Source organism: Atractosteus spatula, chromosome 1 (assembly GCF_055471065.1).
Source record: "Atractosteus spatula isolate fAtrSpa1 chromosome 1, fAtrSpa1.hap1, whole genome shotgun sequence".
NCBI classification, from domain to species: domain Eukaryota; kingdom Metazoa; phylum Chordata; class Actinopteri; order Semionotiformes; family Lepisosteidae; genus Atractosteus; species Atractosteus spatula.
This window is the reverse complement of record NC_142706.1, coordinates 57,174,245-57,197,099: the sequence shown is the minus strand read 5'-3', so window position 1 is coordinate 57,197,099 and position 22,855 is coordinate 57,174,245. Positions and strand designations below refer to the sequence as shown.

Here is a 22,855-nt window from a genome sequence, read left to right as displayed (position 1 = left end):
AAATGGTTAGAATTGGAGTTCCAAATCCCCTGTCAAGTCATGGAAAGACAGTTGTTAGAAAAGTAACTGCATAATTTACCTGAAGAGATCTGGTGAATAGACTGGAGAATCAAATCTGTAGGATTTAAATTAATTTATGTCTATCCTTTCACAGGTACATCTAAGCCAATATGTGGATAAGAGGTGAAAAGAATCAATGATTTTCCTGAAAGTGCCAAGAAAGACCATTACTTATCTGGGAAAGAAAATGGATATACATATATAGGATATACAGTATATGGATAAAAAATGGAATAAATCCAAACTGGGGAAGGTGATGTTCAGGACCCTGGAACATAAACTTGAACCATCACCCACCAATCTTGTGGAGACCTGGGAGAGGGGATCCTTTTTGGACACATTGTGATAACACCTTGAGTGATACCAGAGCTCAGGTCATCAAGATAAAGGGGATACCATTCGAGGTGGAGAATAAATCTTCAGCCTCTTATATTATATATCATTTACTCTGTCATTTAAACAGCAAAGGGTAGTAGAGTAGTAGTAGAGTAGAGGCGTTTATAACCATGTAGAAGAAGAGAACTGCCTAATACAGTAGTTCCCCAATGTTATGCACACTTTGTATTTCATATGCATTCAATGCATCAGTTGGGGGACATTCAGGGTGTTTTGGCCTGGTGTATACAGTATGTAGACATTCAATGATACTGCATGTCATTTCCTGATTGCCAGCTCACCTTCTCCCAGTCCAGACCATGCACTCATCCTCAAGTTTTCCCCATTACAGATTTGCCATTTAGCTGAATAGTGATGGACATGAATGTGTCTTCACGATGATATACCCTGAAGCTATGCCAGTCTAAAGCACCTTCATCAATACACTTGCTAAATTACAAATGTAAACATGATTTGGCATCACCCATGAAATCTTGACTTTAGGTAAACTTACGAAACTTGTTGACCACATGTCTGATGCATGAAGTTGACACATTTTTGGGAATACAATTCTTAAGAACCTCCATCTACCATCCTAAGGTAGACAGACTCATGGAGCACTTTAATCAAACCTTTAAAAATGTGTCTCATAGGGAAGGGTACTGAAACACATTGCTTCCAATACTAATTTGTGATGTCCTTGTTTAACTTAACAGTTCTTTATAAAAAATGAATAACAGTGATAAATACAAATAAAAAATACAATAGGGTATATTTAGATTTTCAAAATTCATCTGAGAAAATCCAACATAATAGATTCTTCAATTCTTAAATTGAAGGCCATTGGTGTTATATACAAGTTATGCATAAACTGGATTGAAACTGGCTAATGGATAGAAAATTAGTGACTAGACACACAACCACTACAATACAGTCATTATGTCAGCTCCAGCTCCATATCAACTAATTGTCAGCAATATACTGTAAATAAAGACACTTAAAATTTCTTGGAGTAATATGTTAAAGGTGGCAGTGCATTAAAACAACAATAAACTACATTAGTGAGTTATTAGGTCATTACAAGTTGTCAGGTTCTTGTAGATTTGATTAGGCAATTATATTTTTCCTGTGAAAACATTATAGTATGGTTTCCTCTTAGTGTGAAACACTTTATACACAAACATCTCTCAAAATGTTATTGATTTTTAAATCCACTTTTAAATTCTGTTTATTATTCCATCTGATATCACATAAAAGCAGAGCTTCAGAAGGAAAACCAAATCATGACATTTTCTCCCTTTTTCTTTGATGTCAAGAAGCAAACCAAAAATATTTTCAATACATTTATATAAACATAATTGGGTGTAATTTACAAGGTATGGGGAACAGATGCATTAAGGATATGTATTTGGGGTTTGATTCTGTATTATTATAAAGCTATGTATTATTATTTTAGTATTATTCAGTAGCATTGTTATGTAGTATTATTAAGCTATGAGTCCCACATATGGGAAGAATTAGGCATATACAGTAGGAGGACAAACTTGTAAAAGTGCTGGGGTCTGTCACATTTATGAGAACTGGAGTACAACTGAAGAACAGATATAATCTCTTCCAAACAGAATAATAACCTTTGATACCAATATAATTAGTTATAGTACTAAAACGACATCACTTTTGTTTACACTTTCTGTTCATATCTTGTGTTGTGTTTTGTAACCTTCAATAGTCTCCAAATTCATTCATGTGTTTCATAAACTGTAAATGTTTACTAAGCATAAAAATATTCATATATACTGATGGAAGAAAGAAACGTAACACCTCCTCCTCCACACTCTGGCCCTCCCGTCATCGTGGAACAGGCTGAAGAGGGACTCAACCATGAAGTGAACCTGATGCCACTGCTGATAAGTCCATTGCAGCCGGTGTGATGTCTAGGGTGTGAGGTCTAGGAGGTGTGACGAGAGGGCCTCTGACAGGTCACCTTGCTCTAAGGCCAGCAGCATCAGTGTCTTGTCATTGTGCTTGCCAGCAGTTTCAACAACAGTAGGGGTGGCAGATCTGAAACAATCTCTCAGATGGACCAGTCTGATGTGTCTGTCCTGCTCTGGTGTGGTCACTCGAGGGCGACCGGATCTTGAATGGTCCTGCCAACCTGCAGTAACCTTCTCTGCAGTCAGGACAGTGGAAATAATCATAGCTGATTGGTTCAGAACGACCTTGACTTTCATCAATATGGGCATTCCCAATGACCCATTGAACATGTGCTGTTTTTTCTTGTTTTTCTGATTCTACTGTAACTCTAGTTGGGAAGGAAATATAGTCTTGATCATGTTTTTAATCCCGTTACTACTATTAGACATGCTTTGATTTTTTTCTTTTTTGCAAATAAGATTGTCTTAAGCTGTTTAAGTCAATATAGAATGTCTTGTCTCACCATTATTTTAAACAAGTATTGAGGATTATTTGAAGTTTTAGATGAAATAACCATGGGCAATCGAACATGCTAAACATGTTTCATAAGGCTGTGAATGTCAACTTTACTCCTTGTAAAGAAAAAATGTTACAACTTACAAGCACTTGTCATATTTTGAATTTTACATTGTTACCTTGCTAAGCATAATTAACCTCCAATACCTTGTGATAAAAGATTTAATAATTGACAAAAATCTGCATGTTCTTAAATTGTTCTGCTGCTGTTCAGTGTTATTTCTAGTTCTTTGGTTCCAATAAAACAACAAAACAACATCATTTTAATTTACTTTATTTTGTATACAACTCAATATGCTTTACTAATCATGAAATCAAACTATGAGAGAGCCTCCATATATAAACATGCAAAATAGTTTGCGGTATGCCACGGTACGTATTGCTGTACGTCCATGTGTACCACAGTACGTTTTCCAGAGGCTGTACCCAGCCCTAGTATTCTTATTCCAGAAAATGTTGTGTTTCTTTTTTCCATCAGTATATATTCAGCGTTTTCTGAATTAAGTAAAACTCAACCTTTGCTTGTTATTCAATGCACAATGTTCAAACAAATTCATACCCTTTTAGTCAATCTGTTTTCTTTGGCTTGGATACCCTGTAGCCTTTTAAAAGATTCTAAAACTAATTCATGATTACATTTGGATGAGGCATTTCTGTACACAGGGATGTTTTCCTGCACCTCAGTGCCCTCTACTTGCTATCAATAGTAAATTATTATAGTATTTGGACTTCCTGTAGATCAGTTTAGCTAGTCTGATGGAAGAAATCACAAAACACACCCTGTTACCTGTATATGTTTTTTGTTTGAAGATTCTCTTGCCATTTACAATGAAGGTATTGATACTCTAGCTCCTGCAAAAACCTGTTTTATTTTGTTTGTTCATTCTCTTGAAACACAAACTACACTTTCCGAAATCGTCAGTGTAGTGGAGCTATGGTGATGTCACTGCCCTCCCTGCGCATAACAGGGAACTCAGCCGCCCATACTGAGGGAGGTCTCTTTTAGCTCAGCCAGCTGGTTCTCTGTTGTGTGACGCTGGAGACCTGGGATCACACCCAGGTAGTGAGGGACGAACTGGCAGGGCGGAGCAGCGAGGGCATGAGCCTGAGCAGAACCGTGTCAGTCACATTGGTGCCGTGACCCGGACGGCAGTGTCCTTCGCCGAGGTGAAGGTAGTGGGGAAGGTCTCCTTTAGCTCAACCGGCTGGTTCTCTGTTGTGTGACGCCAGAGACCAGGGTTCGTGCCCAGGTTGTGAGGGAGAAACTGGCAGGGCGGAGCGGCCAGGGCATGAGCCTGCGCAGAACCGTGTCAGACGGCAGTGTCCTTCGCCGAGGTGAAGGTAGCGGGGGAGGTCTCCTTTAGCTCAACCGGCTGGTTCTCTCTTGTGTGAAGCCGGAGTGGGTTCGCGCCCAGGTAGTGAGGGAGAAACTGGCAGGGCGAAACGGCGAGGGTACGAGCCTGTGCGGAACCGTGACGGTCACAGCAGGACAACATGTTGTGTGGATGTGGAGGAAGACAGGACTGACTGTTTGGCTATAGAATTATGAACACCTCCAGGCCTCTAGAAATGCTCTCAAGGCAGTCAGATCCTCCCTTTATTCCAGTGTTACTGAGAGGAATCTCAGTATTCCTTAAGTCCTTTTCTCTACTATCAGTAAATGATTGAGCCAGGTAAGTATTGTTCCTTCCTTTAATAAACAACGTAATAACTGCATGCAATTATTTCACTACAAAATAATTACATGGTGCTGCCCATGCAACGAATTTTGTAGCTTCATTTCTATCAGTCACCATTAAAAATGTCAGTTATATTTAATTAAAATGTGGATTTTAGTTTTCTTTTCTTCATCTGGAAGTCTTCAATTTGGAATGGCACAACCCTTGTTAAGGTAGTTACCAATTGCTTGATAGATTGTGATCCTGGTCACTTAAGATTCTTCTTCTCGATTTAGATACTGTCAATCACACTATCCTGCTGCGTGGATTGTACACAACATAATCTTGGGATCACTTGCCCTTCCCTTTGTTGGTTTTGCTCCTATTTGGCTACCAGTAACCAATGCATAAAAAATGGCTGTTTGAATCCAAGATTTTTATTTTTATTTTTATGTATATTTACGTATATATTTATATAAATATTTACGTATTTCCTCTTAGATCATGGACTTGGGTTTCACTGTGCTGATGACACTCTGATGCAAATCAAATCAGATACTCTTGTTGTGCTTACTGCACTTTCCCTGATATCAAGATATGGATGCAAATTAACATCCTAATGCTAACATGTAACAACACCGAGGCTATGCTCACAGGCTTCCACATACTTGATTTCTTCAGGGTTGCTGTTGATGCCCTGAAATCAAACCTTTGGTGTGATTTTTAACATATTCTAGGCTACTGCACAGACTTAAGTATTTCCCTAATTGTACTGTCTGATCATAATTTGAAAAAAAAATTACAAAGAAACTTACCATAGACGGACTTTATTTATGTAAATCTGTGCACTTTTAATTATTAGTAGTTAATATATTTCCATCTGTTTTTAAATAAACTTTACATAGCGCTAATGAAAGATTACATTAGAAGCCATTAGAAAATGTAGGGATGGATGTACTTGCATAATGGCAAATAAATTGTTGTAAAGAAAAAGAGTAAAATATTTGTTAAACTTGTCAATCTTAGCTAATAAACAAAATGTTCAATCAAGCAATGCTGTGCTCTGCACATAATTATGCACAACTCCATTCTAAGGTTTATTTTCAAATACTTATTAATTATCATCTCATCTCTGGTGTTTTGACTGAAAATAACCAGAATTTACAAACAGATCTGTTGACTGAAGGAACCTATTGGAAAAATGTTGATAACAGCTTTTTACTAAAAAAAATGCTTTCTGCAATTTAGATAGCTGGCATACCCTTATGATTGCATCCAGATGGTATAGACATTAGTTTCTCTGATTTTGGTGCAACACTCACCATTGAAAAGCACCTAAATTACAGCACAAATAAATTACAAAACATTAAAAAATCTTACATAATACTTATTAACTATATTGATTTCATACTATCATGAGCTAATATAGTTTTGTATTAGTCCTCTGGAAATCTTAAATTTGGATTGAAATTAGCCTGTCCACACTGTGTGGCAGGATGACCCTGCAGAGATGGCTTGAAGCATTCTGGCACGTCACTGAGAGAATCATTATTACTGGACTTCACTCCCTGGACTATTTACAGTAGCTGAGAAGACCATGTGTCCCTGAATTATTACTCTTTTCAACAAAACTGTGCCAGATAAGAAAAAAAATCATATGCTTCTAATAGTGCCTCTAATAACAAGACCTGGTTTTGAAAGGACTTAAACAAATTTATTTTTTTGTTGTACTAATTCTGCACCTTAGAATTACCATTGTTAGGACAGACTATTAATATACTTGCGAAAAAAGATACACACCATTTATAATATTTGCTATTAGTCTTTTTCTTCTACATGTTAACCAAAACAATTGTGATTTGTTCAATTAGTTATGGAAGAGCTGGATAATCACTTGAAAAAAAAAGATATTAACTCATGCACAATCAAAATGGCAATGCAAAAAGCTCTCTAAATGTATGTTCCTTAGGATGTCTGATCAACAAGTAAATATTGATACATCACAGAAGATATAAAAGACTTATGTAATACTGTATTTTCAAAAGTATATTGATGTTTTTTGTTTGAAATAAACCAGATTATTTGTATTTTTAACTAAAGAGAATACTTACTACAGCCTAACCTACTATGTGGGTATGAAAAATTAACCTTTAAATATAGGTTCAAAATAAAACAAGGGCCTGGAGACCCCATATACAGTAGCTGAGCATAGTTCTCCAAGGTTACAATGCCATTCAGTTGCTAATTCATTTCTGTCCTTTATCAGCTGATAACCTTAATAACAATGATGTTCAGAATATAGAGAGCAAAATGCAGCATATGAATAAGTGGTTAATGTAATGTGCTATTAGAGAGATGTGCTTTGTGACCTTCTCCAAATGGACATACCCAGAGTACAATTTCTGAATTAGGAAAACATGTTGATGCAATATTGAATGTTATTAATGTTATTTGCACATTTAATCAGCCATGTATGGTCATACAGAGAACAAGGAAAAGAGGAAAAAATATGCTATTGTTACAAATGGAGGGTTCCAAAAATTATGAATAACAGGAATTGACCATGTGGCTTAGTCAATAACTAAAATAAATAATTACACCCAACTTGTAATTATACAAGCATAATTAGCCCCCAACTGTCCTCTAATTATACCAATTATACCACAAATTTCGCGTATTCTTGATTTCTCCAAGAATACACCCGAGCAGTTGGTACTGTATAATTAAAGGCATATGAATTCTTTCTTATCTGGCACAGTTTTGGTGAAAAGAGCAATTATTTAGCACACATGGCCTTCTCATCTAAATAGAATACAACCTACGATTAAATCTCTCTCTGCAAGCCCAGATGCCAGAAAATAACTTATTTGCACCCACTTAACAGGATTTTTCATTCAGGAACTCCAAGTTCCCTAAATGCAAGCTCTCTTAGCAAGGTTTAATACTTAGCTCCAATCGGGTTTTTTTGGATGATCTCAAACAAGGGCCTCTCACCAGGCACACACTCCAGGCTTTCTCTTCCTGTTCCCTCTTCTTGTGGTCTCTTCTCTCTTGTTCTGTCTTCTGTCTTTTATCCTACAGTCTTGACATTCATAATCATTTACCCAGAAGTTAATGAAATATGGTAAAGCAGAAGATTCTTTTGATTAGTGTGTCTCACAGCCAGCACTACTAAGCAAACATCCCTTAGTTTGAAACTCTTGGAAGTGGAAATATTGGTACTAGTTAGGCGTTACGGCTTGTGTCTAGATTCTTAGAGACCCCTGCTGTCAACAACCTCAGCCTGTAATGCTATTTAAATATTATTTGTAAGGTTTTGTGAGAAGTTTCCCCTTTATATTGATCGCAGAAATACAATGCAAAAAAAGCCTGGCAATGGTAGATACTGGGTATTCTCATATGAATTCCCCATAGAAATTCTCAGTCATTACATTTAATTAAAACAAACATTGCAGTTAAAACCTGTAATGACAATTTCAAGTCCTCCAAGCGCAATCCTTCCTGCAGACAGCTAATCCCCGTCAATCACTTTTCTTCAGAAGAAAAACAATAGCAACTCACATACACAGACAAGGGCTGGCGATACGCAGATAAACAGCACTGTACAGGCCCACTTTTTTCTATGACCTGATCAGTCTAAGACAGTGTTAAAGGCAGAATACCGTATGGATGATATTGCTTGGATTAGACCATATAAAATGCATAATGTGTAAACAGAAATGAAAGAAAGAAGTTTCCAAATAATAAAGTCTGCCTACAGTATACTGTGTGTGAAATGATGTGATGATGGGGCAAATCAAAGGTGTGATCAGAACGTCCTTCTTTCTGCACTGTATCAAAGGGATATAAAATAAAATAATCAAAATGATGTTTCATTCAAGGACAAAATTAAGCTTGTTAAATACAATTGAAATTTACAGAATGCAAATGATTGACCAAAATATAGCGTATAATGGCAGTTACTGTCCTACAACATAATGTAACTATATCCCTGGTGAGGATGCACTGCAGTGTCGGAGAATTGGCCACTAGAGGTCCATTTAATATAATAGTTGGGGGATTTTTCAATACAGATTAGATGACTCACAGGCAAGATAATAATAGGATGCCTGAATGTGCAGGAATGGATAAATTAGTAGATAAGGGCGAAACGGAAGGAGGCTCTTACCAGGTTGTGGAGACTGTGACTCGAAGACTACAGCCTGGTAGCCATGTTTCAGTACACCAGGATGGTGGGCCTAAGGAAGTGCAGTGGACTCAACCTGGCTGACTCCATGGGGAATACTGGCCAGGAATAAATTTCCTACTGAGATTCCCTTTCAAAACCCTGCTATGGTCAATCGTGATATCAAATCCATTAAAAAAAAATATGTGGCATACAGTATATGAATTGTCATCATCCATACCATCTGCGCGCTCTTGTACTGTACTTACCATACTTGTCGTCCCTATTTGTTCCACCTTTCTCCATGAATTTTTGCCTGAGAAAACTGACATATCTCATGGCCATACTGTAAATTGTTCTTATCAAATTAGAACAACTGTGTCATGAGGTGAACCTGCAACTTTGCAATAATTGTTTGTTAAAGACAATTCAGGAAATAAGATTTATTGTTATTGATAGAGTATCAATAATTAACAGTAAGTATCAATATTTGTTATAAAGTTTAAAAATCCAGTATATTTGAAGAAACAAAGTAAGAGAGTTCTTGGTGGTAATGTGGTGAAACCATTGGTATGCTGTGTTGTATAGCAATGCACAGGAAGAGTTTAGCATTTACGGTGTTTTGGGTTATTTTCTGTTTTATGTGTGGTGTCTGGCATTTGATGACATTCCGTTTTGGCTGTGGAGCCTTCTTCGGAGCTTGCAATTGATACCCGAAGAAGGCTCCACAGCCAAAACGTTGTGTTTCCTTCCTTCTCTTTTCAACATGGAAAAAACCTTTGCTTGTTCCTCTGCAGCCTACGCATGCTGATGCAGCTACCTACTTAAACTATTTGATGACATTGCTAAGTAATAGCAATACACCATTACTTATGTTTGACCACCACCTAAGTAACACTGTGAGTTTTAGCATGGTGCTGACAGGTTTCTGCACAACTGTGAGCTTCATCAGTCCATCAGTCTGCTGGGGCTTCCAATGACTAAAAAGGTAATTACTCAAATGTACACAGGGAAACCTGTGTATAAAGATAAGGGGGTTATTCTATTTTAATAAAATTGATGTAACTGTGGTAGAATGCAAACTTTGAGCTATTATGGGTAGAACAATTGTGGCTTGTTTTTTAGTTAAACTTTTAGGTGTGTCAGAGGCTGTATTGCAATTCCAACAGTCATCAGAATGTACACTCATTATGACAATTTATCTCGTCTTACTTAAAAGGCTTTTTGCTGTAATGTGTAATAAACACCAGCCCGGAAGCCAAGATGAATTACAATGGATTAATTCCTGTGAACTCTAGAATTAAAGTAAGCAGGACACTGTAATTAAAGTCTCCTACTGACATGAGATAAGCAGAACTCTGATTAAAAAAGACATTAGAAATTGGGTTGAGCCAAATCAGTAATCCGAAGATAAACATTCCTTTTGGAAATAGTAAATTCAAGGTCTGCAGCCCACTAAGGGCTCAAATTTGAAGCATTTGTCAGAAAAAAACAGTGCTTTCTCTACTCTGTATTTATTTTACCTCACAGTTTTTTCTTTGAATTCCCTCCATTCCAATTCTGGTTAAATATCTTTGAGTATTTAACAATTTCTCTGTAAATCCAGAGAAAGTTGTTTAACCTTCATGTTAAATATAAAAAAAAACTAAAAAAGTAAAAACACGCAAAAAAATAATGATCTCAAATAAATCAGAATAATCTAGAGTTTTCAAGATCTTATCTTTAAATTCTGTAATATTGTCTAAATAATTTTATACATTTTAGCAAATGTTTATGTGGCAATTTTTTCAAGGGCAGAGCTAACTTTTTTTGATCAATTTAAGCACTCTAAAAATATTTATAGAATATGTTTTAGTCACTTCTTTAGGTACTCAAAGGATTGTGGGAGTATGGTGAGAGCTACCCAGCTGTGTTGTCTATTCCCTGGCTTCCTTCAAGAAGCCTGCCAACTGTTGGATGAGGTTCTGAAATTAACTAGCTACTGACAATCAAATAGGCTAGATAGGTCAAATGACCTCTTCTCATTTTTAATCAATGTTACAGGTAGCATAAGCTCACTCCAGTCAAACATACAGTAATATGACAGAAGGTTTTAAGATCTTAACATTATCTGCATGTTTGTGTCTACTAAATAACAATGGGAATATAAAATAAAACAATTAAACAAAAGGCTGGTAACAGAATAATTTAATGTAAATTTCTGTTTTTATTAAAATATTTAGAAGATGTTCAGTCAATCTTCAGCATTGAATGTTCAGCATGCTCATTCTGCACTCCAGTGTGCAACTGATTATAATTTCAAGATGTTACTATTTACTGTTATGGGTTTTCATTTTACATTAACTTTATGGTACTCATACACTGGCTTTTAAATCAGTCTCTTGGAAATCTCTAATAATCAGTTGCTATACCATTAAATGTAGTTGTAAATACAGTATTAGCAGACTAAGGTCATACAGAAGAATGCATTGTCAAATACACTATAACACCATTTCAGAAAACATATTAGTCGAAACAGCAATAACCATTCCATTAGGACCAAAGTATTTATAGAGACACATTTAGTATATCCATAAAAATCACCCAAATCACACACATCACACACCTAGGTTTCAAACACAAATAAATTGTGAAATCCTGAAAATAAATGTTGCTTCTTCTATTTACATCACTTCTTCACAATTGCTTTTATTTAATATTTTTGTACTGCTACCAGGGGTATAAATCAATCTTTTGTCATGAAAAGGCTTTACTTTTCTGGAAAAGGTCATTATATATTTAAATAGATTAGCCATCATTTCTTAAACCTTGGTTCCAATCAACAGGTTTCTTAGATTTTCTTTGGTTAATTAAACAATCTATTGTGCTGGATTTTCCACTACCCAAACACACAAAACAATGCAATGTAAAGGCAAATATAGAAAATACTGCAGACATATGAGAATTCCCAAAATACACAATATACTTACATACTTTCTAAAATACTCTTGCTATATTAATTTAAATTAGCAAAACTGATTTAAGTGAAGTACTCCGAAATACATTTGCATATGTTTATAGTGTATTTATTGTTTGTACAGGAATGGGTAAAGGTTAATTCCATGCTGAAAGGAAAAGAAAAGAGATACAGCGTTTTGGCTGTGAAGCCTCTTCAGGTGTGAAACAGTATGGAATGTTGTGTCTCTTTTCTTTTCCTTTCAGCATGGAATAAAACTTTATCTGTTCCTTTGCAGCCTATACATGCTGATGCAGCTTCATACTTGAACTGTATGTACAGTATAATATGTGTGTATAAAGCAAATATTATCTAGGAAAATGTGAATCTTCTTTTTATTTATAAAGTTTGCAAACATTACTCACAATTGTGTAATTAAGATATGTAGAAGCACTTGAGAAGAGATAGCAAATCAGATTTAATACCGTTATTTAAGAACCCGTATAAAACAGGATTTAAGCAACATGACAACATTCCCAGCAAATGACAGATACAATATATCAATTTAAAGTGTCGACTGGAGATATGGTTTGCGCTGAAGTCTGTAACAAGATGGAAAATATGTAGCGGCATCCAGCTGATAGCAAATGCTAAAACCACAATGGTCAGCTTGAAGAAAACGCTTTTGGATCTCTTTTTCATTCTAGAGATTGATTTTGAGATAGTGAGCATTTTATGTAGCTCTGTAGCTTCCTCTTCTTTTAGCTCAAAACACACTGGTACACCAGATAAGAGCAAAGTTGAAGGGTGGTGTTGGCTTTGAGGATGCAAGTACTCAGCAGAATCATTTTCATGGCTATACATGGCTGGAACCACACTGGATGTCTTTTTGTTATACCGTTTTCGCTGTTTTTGTGCAAGTACTAATTTCCACTTTTCCGAGTCCGCGAACTGGGTGGGAATGCAGCTCTTCTGGTCAGGTTGCTGTAAAGTCAGATTTATCATTTCCTTTTCTTCTGTCTGCACCTGCAGGTGGCTTGGAACACTGGAACTGACTCTTCTGCATACACTGGCATGACTAACTGTGAGACACACTACTGGCAAAATATACTGTACAAAAAGCAGGCTTATCGTAAACGCTGTTCTGTACCCACCTGAAGGCCATGACTCAATGCACAGTGACTTGTTTTTTAGTGATTCTAAGTGAAATGTTTCACTCAGGTCTACTGTCTTGTGGAACACTGGCAAGGGGGAGCAGATGGAAAGAGCAAGTGTCCAAATTATTCCAAGAAGGATATATCCAGCATTCAGAGACAAATGTCTGGACAATGGATGGCTTATCATGTGATATCGAACTATAGCAATTGACATCAGTACTAAGGTTGAAACCATAACAGAAACACATTGTAAGAATGGAACAATGTGGCACATGACTTCTCCAAAAACCCAGTGATCCAGCAGTACACAAGTCAATGTAAATGGTGCACAAAACAAAACAACCAAAATGTCTGAAAATGCAAGGTTTCCAACAAGAAAGTTTATGATTGTCTTCTCTTTCCATTTTCTAGTCAAGGCAGTTAATATAAGAATATTTCCCAGGAGACCCAAGATACTTATAAATGTGTACAGCCCTATCAAGAAGTATCGAACATCATCTACACTGCTATTGAAATCTTCCCATAATGGGAAATCTGAATTAAATAAAGCTGAGGTATTATCTTTGGATACTTCACTTCCATTGGGATATTCCAGATCCATTCTGGATGCTCTCTTAGTAATCTGTCAACAAGAAATTAAAACCAATAAGTCATATAAGAGATGCATGAGAATCACATGTATATTCATATCACAATGTAACAAAATGTGATCCAAAGTAAGATGACATATTAAGTAAGCCTTAATTGTCTTTTACATTTTTATATTGTTGTTTTATATTGTGCACTTTCTTTTATCTTGTAGTTCACAGACTTTACTTCAAGAGGCTAACTAACTAAACTTAGAGGCTAAATAACTAAGTTTATCATTATTGTGTTCCATAGTGGAAAAATGTAATATATTCCATTGCAATAATCCAGCCATAATCAGAAGGCTCGATGTCCTACTGAGGATCATGGAAGCATAGGGTGTCCCAGAAGCATAGGGTGCAAGGCAGGACTGAGAATACATGAGAGCTCTCACCCTGGGTGGGAAGCCAGCCATTCAAGCGTAACAGGGAAAGTGACAATTTAAACAATTATAATAATAATAATTGCTTACACTTATATAGTGTTTTTCTGGACACTCCACTCAAAGTGCTTTACAGATAATGGGGACTCCCCTCCACCACCACCAATGTGCAGCCCCACCTGGATGATGCAACGGCAGCCATAGTGTGCCAGAACGCTCACCACACACCAGCTCTCAGTGGGGAGGAGAGCAGAGTAATGAAGCCAATTCATAGATGGGGATTATTAGGAAGCCATGATTGGTAAGGGCCAATGGGAAATTTGGCCAGGACGCCGGGGTTACACCCTTACTCTTTTCGAGAAATACCCTGGGATTTTTAATGACCATGGAGAGTCATGACCTCGGTTTTACGTCACATCCGAAGGACGGGCCTGTTTACAGTATAGTGTCCCTGTCACTATACTGGGGCATTAGGACCCACATGGACCACAGGGTGAGCGCCCCCTGCTGGCCCTACTAACACCTCTTCCAGCAGCAGTTTTTCCCAGGAGGTCTCTCATCCAGGTACTGACCAGGATCATACCTGCTTAGCTTCAGTGGGTTGCCAGTTGTGATTTGCAGAGTGATATGGCTGCTGGCCATAAAAAAAGCCAATCAAATCTAAATAACATCTCTTTGGAGATGGAAGGAAACCAAGAGAAATAACATGTAGACACAGGGAGCACCTGCAAACTCCATACAGAATTCTCCCCAGCATGGACCAAGTCCTCATAAACTGTGAAGCTGTAGCAGTAGATGACATTTATGCACCCCAATCATATGAACTGAAGAAGAATCGTTATTGCAAACCTAAAAAAGTTGATAGTGACAGTATTTAAATGTTATTCAAGTTAATCTTAAAACAGGGTGTTAAAACCACTGTTTGCTCAATTCATCCACCCCATTAATGAGTTTGTTCTTTATCTTTTGTAGAATTTCTTTAATGAGCAATAATTCACTTGGCATATTGTTTAGTCTTGTGGAAACTCTTTGTTTTACCACTCTCTGTCTTGTTCTTATTAAGATATTTTGGTGTACACTCATCCTCTTTGTGTAAACCTTGTTTAATATGACTGCACTAGCTTTATTTTCTTATTCAACTTTTACTATTTTTAACATCTTTATATATAAAAAAATAAATATTCTCCAATTTAGCTACAGTATATCTTATTTCTCCTGAATGCTATCGTTTCAATTATTAAAATCACATACATGTACAAAATCACCAGTAATTCCTCTCAAATCCCATATTTCCAAATCCTAAGAAGATGTAATTTTCTATTCAATCTCTAGTTCTTTTTCATTGTGCTATGGCTATGCTTGCCTCCTTAGGGTGTTCTGGCAAAGGGACCTCTTTTTTACAGAAAATATCTACTGCAGAGCTACAGTAAGTATTCACTCACTCAATACATAAAATCTCATAGTATAATAATACAATAGTCTATGGAATACAAAAACAAAAATAATTGCAAAAGGAGCTCATAACTAACATAAAGCATGCATTCATGGATATACTAAACTCTATAGTATGAATTTGTTGTTGCATTGATTTCGTTGTTGTTCTAACCTAAGAAGTTGTATTTTGTATTTGTCAAAGAACTCTAAACATGCCCTACAGTTGTCACTTACTCAGTTGATATATTATACTGATTTCACCTACCGTATATACAATCCTAAATTGCCAAATTACATCATTAAAATAAATCTTATAAAAAAACTCCCAAACTGACTCTAATTATCAGAGGATTCCCATTCCCAAATTTTCTTGGAATGCAATGTTCTACCTACTGATTATAACACTTCTTGTGTACATCACACTTTAATATGCATAGTGATAGAGGAATACGACCATCATAAAATGATTAACATAAAATGAATATTTTATACTGTTAATGCTTTCACAAACAGCCTTTGTTAGAGTAAGGAGGATTTTTCTTATTAACTCACCATGCTGTAAGTCGTGGAAATGCAAACCAATGTCGTGGCACAGGACAAATTAAACATTTTGTACAAGGAAAACATGCGATTTCAATATATATTAATTGATGAATAAATAAGTTGCTCTACTAATATGAAACCGTCTGTTCTATAAAATCAAGCTATTCGCATAACGGCGCGTAAATCTGTTTCGTATAATAATAACCTGTAGTTTTAAAATGGTATAAGATGAGATACATTTCACTACGGAAACACACGAATTAAGGAGAACGCTACCTTCATGCACCCTCTGGACGTCTTCCGATCACTGCTTCATGTTGTTCTCACTCAGGCTGTCTAGTCCACAGTGAAAATATAAGGGCTTCTGGTTTTAATGTTTCTTTAACACGTGATGCTCACTACTGCTCTCAGTAGTCCGAAGTTTAGTATTTGTAAATTAATACAGGCTAGTCAGCTGAACTATTCCCATCAGAAATATTTGCATTTGGCTGTATTCACACTTTTATTTTTATCATCGCCCTTCTGTTCTTTTAGTCATTTATTCGGCAGTTTGAGGCTATCTTCATTGACAACTAAGTGGTTCTGTCTGTCTAGTTACAGTATGTTTAAATCGTGTTATTTTTAAAGTAAAATAAGGATAATGATAAAACTACTGATAAAATCAACTAAATATCCATAGACATCAAAATAAGAACTTTTTTTCTAACTTTCGAATCTTCATTTTCAAAATAAATTGTTATACTGTATATATATATGGGTTGTAACCATGCCCAGCATGATATTGTACAGTCTGTGTCATCAGTGCGCAAGACTTCATGCGTTACGTCCTAAGTTTATGCTCACAGCCTTTTCCCTCTGGGGAAGCAATTTCCCATCCCTATAGTTTGAGTGGAAACGCCTCCCCTTATGTTACCCTCATACACTAGATTTCTGTTCTGGGTTTTGCGGGTTGCTTTTGCTGCGTAACTTTCGTTCTTCTTATGTGAGCTTTCTAGGTCACGTACTGTAGCAACTCACATTTGGAAAATATCTAGTGATCACCGTTAGTACTGTATATTTTGTTAATGTATGTTAACAAAAGTTTCAAAATTTTTACTAGACGAAATACAAGTATAATATTAAACAAGTGTGTTTTATGTCCTACGAGCAAGCTATTGTGAACAGTTGCATTTTCTTAACTGTACTTTAGTTGAATGATCCTGTTATCGTTCGAGATTAATCAACCGCAGAGTTTGGAAGTTTTACCTGTTATAAAATCCTCCTTATGAGCGTGCTCTGTGTCGTAAAAGAATTTCGAGAATCGACATTAAGCTTAAATCGAGTTTTCTTTAAGCTAAAGCTTCTCTGTGTAGAAATACAGCACTTTGTATATAATGTGCTAAAATAAATAAAGCAAACATTTCATATTCTGCAAAATCTCTATCTAATATTTGTTTTGAGGTCCGTCTTAAAGCTGTACGCATTACTGGTAAAACAGTCCCAGCTTTTCCTCAGGGATATTTGCGATGCGGTGATCTTTCTCACCATTTCTGATAGGTACTTCACAGTTTATCAGCAGTAATTTACCGTTTATAAAGCTGCATTTGTAGTGCTAACATTCTGAGAACTGAAAAGATAATTAAACATAGACCTTGTAACGGTATAAAGCTAAATATCATAAAATAGTTTTATTTAACTCAACCCCACCGCCTCAGCCCTGCCTAATATTCACACGCCATTTCCGCGGTTCCAGCTTTGTGTTAGAGCTCTGTGGAAACGGTTTTCAGCACCCAGGACAGTACCACCATTAATTCCTTAACATTACTGTCTCTCTGTTACAGCAGAGTGAATTTCATGCATGGTCTTTTTGACTTGTTTGTAGTTAAATAACAAACCCCGAGGCAACAAAGAAATACCCATTTCTTTGCTTGCATCCTTTGATTTGCTGTGAATTCGCCGTTTTTATCCAAGCTTAATGACTGGTAATTTTCCCTTTTGTAAATTGAAACGCGCGTACCATTTCAGTATAGCTCAAATGTAATATGTCAGTTATTGGATTTTGGGTTCAGTGTGTAAAACCCAAATGATAACACGGTGGACTGCCATACAGATGATACTGAGGTTTTTGCGTATCCTGCACTCAAACATCTTTCCATAAAGTACATTTACAGCTTGAATGTTCAAGACAAGTTGCACAACGGACATTACACTGTTCTTTTTTTAAAGTACAATATATCTTTTTATGCTCCCATCCATCCACTTTCTAACTGCTTTTTCGGTAATTAGGAAAATATTTCCAGTCTTTTTCACGGATACCAACGCATGCAATTTTTGACCATTTTAAATAAAGCCTCGTTATACTTTGTACATTGTTAGTGCATACGCGGTAGATGGCGCTAACTTCTAAGTAAACACGTGTGCATCTCGTTTAAAATTACCTGAAGGTTCGGTAATCAGGACGCGAAATAGTGTTTGAAGTGTATCCAAGAAATATATGGGATAAAATGAAATAGAAAAAAAATGCCAAGCAGCGACGTTATAGCTCTGTGCTCATTGTTTGTGTATATGTTCTTAGACGTGTTTGAACAACTTGGTGAATATTATAAACATGTGATGGTGTTTGAGGTGGAGCTGGGCAGCGAGAGCACCTCCTCCTTCCTTCTTTAAACTGTTGGGGAAATACTACCATCTCCGTCGCCAATTTATTTCTGTACTGTAGTTATTGGATGAAGTAGAAGCAAGCATGTGCAGAACTATCTGCTGTGTAGGTAGGTATTCATTGATTTTTTTTGTTCACTTTCTTCAGTATATTTCTTTTGTAGTTCATTTCTTCACGTTGATGGATGCCTAAGTGTAGTGACATTTTTAAAGAATATTTTAAGAATATTTTAAAAAGACTAATTGCTCCTACAATTTAAAGTTTGCTGTCATCTTTTTTAGCATGTGCTATAATACCAGAGAGATATTCAGATGTTAGGAAGGTTTAATGTGGAGTGATAAAGTAGTTGAAAATGTGTTTTCAAGCTGCTGCTGGCAATTCTGTATTTCCACCGCTATTTCAGGAGTTTTAATATCAAATCATGTCGGTGATGTGGAGTATTGTTTCTCATTATTGCATTTTAATTTGAAGTGTAAAACCTCTACTCAACTAAACGTATAAAACGTCAAGTTTTAAGGGTAAAGTAAGGAATGTTTAGGTAAAAGTACAGCTTTACACATGCTGTGCTGTACCTTGACCCCAAAGAATGTCATGTAGGGAAAAGACTCACCTTGGAATTTTTACAACCCGCTTTCACTAATTTTACTGTCTTACCTGCAGTTATTTGGTTAATGTTTAGAATAATGTCGCTCTAAAAGTCCTGTACTGCAAAAAGGAAATCCAAAAAGTATACTGCCGAAGACAAACACACTTTCACTTTACAGTTTATTCAAAGTTAAGCTTAGATTAAAAATTTTGCTTAGGATATTTTCAGTCCCTTTAAGAATATACAGCAATACACGTGACGCAGTATTAGTATTATTATTAGTTAATGTTATTAGTAGTTGTATTCTACTATTCTATTCTACTACTAGTAACCCGATACTTTTTTTTTTTACATGGAAACGGACATCTATCAGTAAATTAAGTTGTCGTCTACTGTGGATGAACGGAGTAAAATAAATATTACAGAATGGTTTAATAAGATAATTACATAACCCAGTAAAGTGTTTTGTTAATGATATGAATAAAATATATATTGTCATTTCAATTGGATTTTTCACACAAGAACCATCTTTAGCACTAGTCTTGATGTACAGTAATCCCCTAGTACTCATTCTTAAATCGTGTTTTAATATGTTGATTTTACTTTGTACTAGCGGTAAGTCGTTAATCGAGTTGTGTAATTTGTTTTATTGTTAATTTACTCCGGTAGCTTCATTTAAATCATTTTTTTTTGTTCTGATGCCTAGACTTCACAGTAGTTTGAAAAGTTAATCACTTTTAAAGTTACTTCATTTTCACTAATTAGATATTATGTATTTCAATAAGTGTTTATGATGGCAAAATCAAAGATACAAGTAGTTCCTTGGTGATATTGAAAGTCTTTATTTCAAAATTTATTTGAAAATGAATATACAGTAACCATGTTTAACAGCAACAAGTAAACTGGACTCAGACAATTGAGTTTAAAAAAAAATAAATTTAAGGCAGGGATAGTCTGAATAAAATTTGGAGCCCTTGAAGCAAATTGATGATAATTCCCTTTAAACAAATATATAGATTTACTAAAAAGATGTAACTGAATACGTTGCTTGCAGAATGAAAGAATGGCACTTAGCTTCACTTAAATGTTCAATTTTGTTGTAAAAAGTGTATACTGTACTGTATAGTTTATCTTTGACCCATGGGTTTCTATTGGTTTGAATATACACCTCTGAGTTCAAAGCTGCCATTTACTGTTTAGACAGTGGAAATCCACAGAGTGAAGATCATTTAACTTATTTTGGCAGTGTTTCCTAAATTAAAGATACCTGCCAAACATAATTACTGTTTAGATAGGAGTCGAAATTAGACATTGCATGTATACTATTGCACAAGTATGTACATTGCACACATATGGGAAGAAAGATATGATTTTGACTAAAATTAATTTTTAGATCATTTGTGTTACAATATAAATTAGTTATATTGTGAGAGCTGGACTCTTTCCTTAAACAGAATTTCTAAACAATTAGGATCTGGAGCCCGGAGAACTGCAGATTATAATAAGAAATGAAGCAATGAGAGAGCGCATAAGAATATTACAGATGGGATGGGACGGATATAGAGTCAGTAGAGAATGGGTGGAAACAGATTAAAGATATTCCACTGGATGTAAAATACAGATATATCCCAAACGTAAGTCAAAGGCATGAAAGCATTGGCCCAAGTGGTGTTAAATATCAAGTAACAAAAATATAATATATTAAAAAAGAGCAAGATCTGGTTAAACACAAAGGAATATAATAAATTGCAAGCACAGGTAAAAAAAATGAAATTAGAAATACAAAGAAAGATGTACAAAGGAGTGTAGCATTAAGAGCTAAAAAAAATAAAAAATGTTTTTTTCTAGGTTACAACAGGTGTTCACTAATGAAAAATTCAACAACATGCCTCAATCTGCACAAGGACAAAATCATGTATTAAATGTTAATAATAAAATAAAACTGACAGAAGCATTACAGATACTAGACTGCAGATTATCAAATCTCCAGGGCCTGATTATATTCTACAAATTATATATAATTATCATATATATATAGTACTATATATAAGCAACAAGAGATGCCATTCATAGACCATTAACACCATTAACATTTCTAATCTTGTGCTCATTCATTAAATGGGTGAACTGGGTATTTGTAAACCAGTGTAGCTTATTCTATTACGTGTAGGGTTACGGAAACAGTAATTAAGAATTAACTAGGGGATCAGCTATATGAAGATAAGATCCAGTGGAGCAGACAACATGATTTTAGAAAACATAGGTCCTACATAACTGACTTCTTAGAGTTTATCAGCAAATAACAGCAGTAATGGACTTACACAGTGCACACAGTATGGTCTATTTAGATTTTTCAGAAAGTATTCCATAGCGTTGCTTATGGAAAACAGAGAGTACAGAAAAGGAGTGAGTGCACTACTGGGGTGAAGTAATTAGTGGAGTACAACAGGGATCCATATTAAGAACACTGCTTGTCTTAAATTAATTCAATGATACAGATTATGTTAAATCTGATTATGTTAAAATCTGATTATGTTAAAACATGGCAAATACCTTTCAGATGAAAAAGTAATGAAGAATATTACATTCAAATTCAGAAAAAGATAAACAATAGATATAAAATGGAAAACATTAAATTTGAAGAAGCTGCTTATGAAAAGCACTTAAGTCTTTATGTTGGCATATAATTTACGTCTTCTAGACAAAGTGGGTAGCCATACAAACAGTAAACTGAAAACAGTAGACATTGTTTTATGTAATGGGTTGTATGGGTCGGTCTGATAAAAAAGACCCAGCTACTGTATGTTGTTGATGCTAGTGCCCTTATTTTTTTTTGATATCTTGTGATATCTTTGGATGAATTAGCTATTACCAAATTTTTCTTCTCATTTTTATCCTTTCTTTTATTCTTATGTTTTTTTATGAGAATCTGTTGTATTGTACAAGCTTGTAGATGTTTAAACTGGATAAACACAAGCTGTACATCTGTGATACATGCTTTGCACCATGTTGCAGATGCTTTTTTGTGGGAGCCTATCCTATTCTATTCATAGAGAGCTCAGACAAGCATGTGTCTAGGAGTGGGCGCTAGACACTGCGTGTCATCCCAGATCATTCTGGGGATCACATGTGATGATTAGTGCATCCACAGCACAACTGTCACATTCTCATCTTACAAGAGTACCATCGTAACTTGAGAAGTATAAGGATGAGTATTGTCATGCTAGTACTGTATGTTGGTACTTCATGATGGGTCCACTGATAGGACAGCAAATAAAGTCCCAGGATTTGTTTGAAATATTTCTGTACAGCAAAGTTGCCTTTGGCAACACTACCAGTGCTCAACGGTGACTGGGCATTCCTGTCCAGAACACCAATGGAGAAAATTACTGGCAAATCTTCAACAGAAACTTGCTTTAGATCTAAAACCGAGACATAATTTCACCATTCATCAGGATAATGATTCAAACCACAGGGCCAAAACCACACTGGAGTGGCTTAAGAATAAGAAAGTGAATGTCCTTGAGTGGCCTAGTCAAAGTCTTGACTTGAATCCTACAGTATTGAGAATCTTTGGAAAGATCTGAAAGCTGCTGTCCATAAACGATTCTGAAGCAGCTTGAGAGAGCTTGAGCAAATCTGGCAAGTAAAAGGGCACAATTAACACCAAACCAGTGTGCAACATTGGTAGAGACTTATACAAAACTTAGACACAGGCTTGTTGCTGTAATTCCTGCCAAAGGTGCATTTTTACTGACTTTTACTGCAATTCATCTTGCCCTTAGAAGACTTAAATTTGAGCCTT

The 22,855-nt window shown here is 35.8% G+C and overlaps 2 protein-coding genes across 2 annotated transcripts in view; one reads left to right on the top strand and one right to left on the bottom strand.

Annotated features, from left to right (window-relative positions):
- Positions 1-12,118: 12,118 nt before the first annotated feature.
- LOC148841325 (neuropeptide Y receptor type 5-like) lies at positions 12,119-16,126 on the bottom strand. The gene has a single exon (XM_088922172.1). The coding sequence runs from the start codon at positions 13,439-13,441 to the stop codon at positions 12,119-12,121; it is 1,323 nt and encodes a 440-aa protein (XP_088778298.1). The 5' UTR covers positions 13,442-16,126.
- A 2,424-nt stretch (positions 16,127-18,550) lies between these two features.
- The window catches only part of npy1r (neuropeptide Y receptor Y1), a 34,296-nt gene continuing 29,991 nt past the window's right edge, over positions 18,551-22,855 (top strand). The window contains exon 1 of the mRNA XM_088916042.1: positions 18,551-18,573. The gene's annotated coding sequence lies outside the window, so the exon portion shown is untranslated. The remainder of the gene's footprint in view (positions 18,574-22,855) is intronic.

Coding starts and splice junctions, on each gene's coding strand:
- LOC148841325 (XM_088922172.1), bottom strand. CDS start 13,441: ATGGATCTGGAATATCCCAATGGAAGTGAAGTATCCAAAGATAATACC.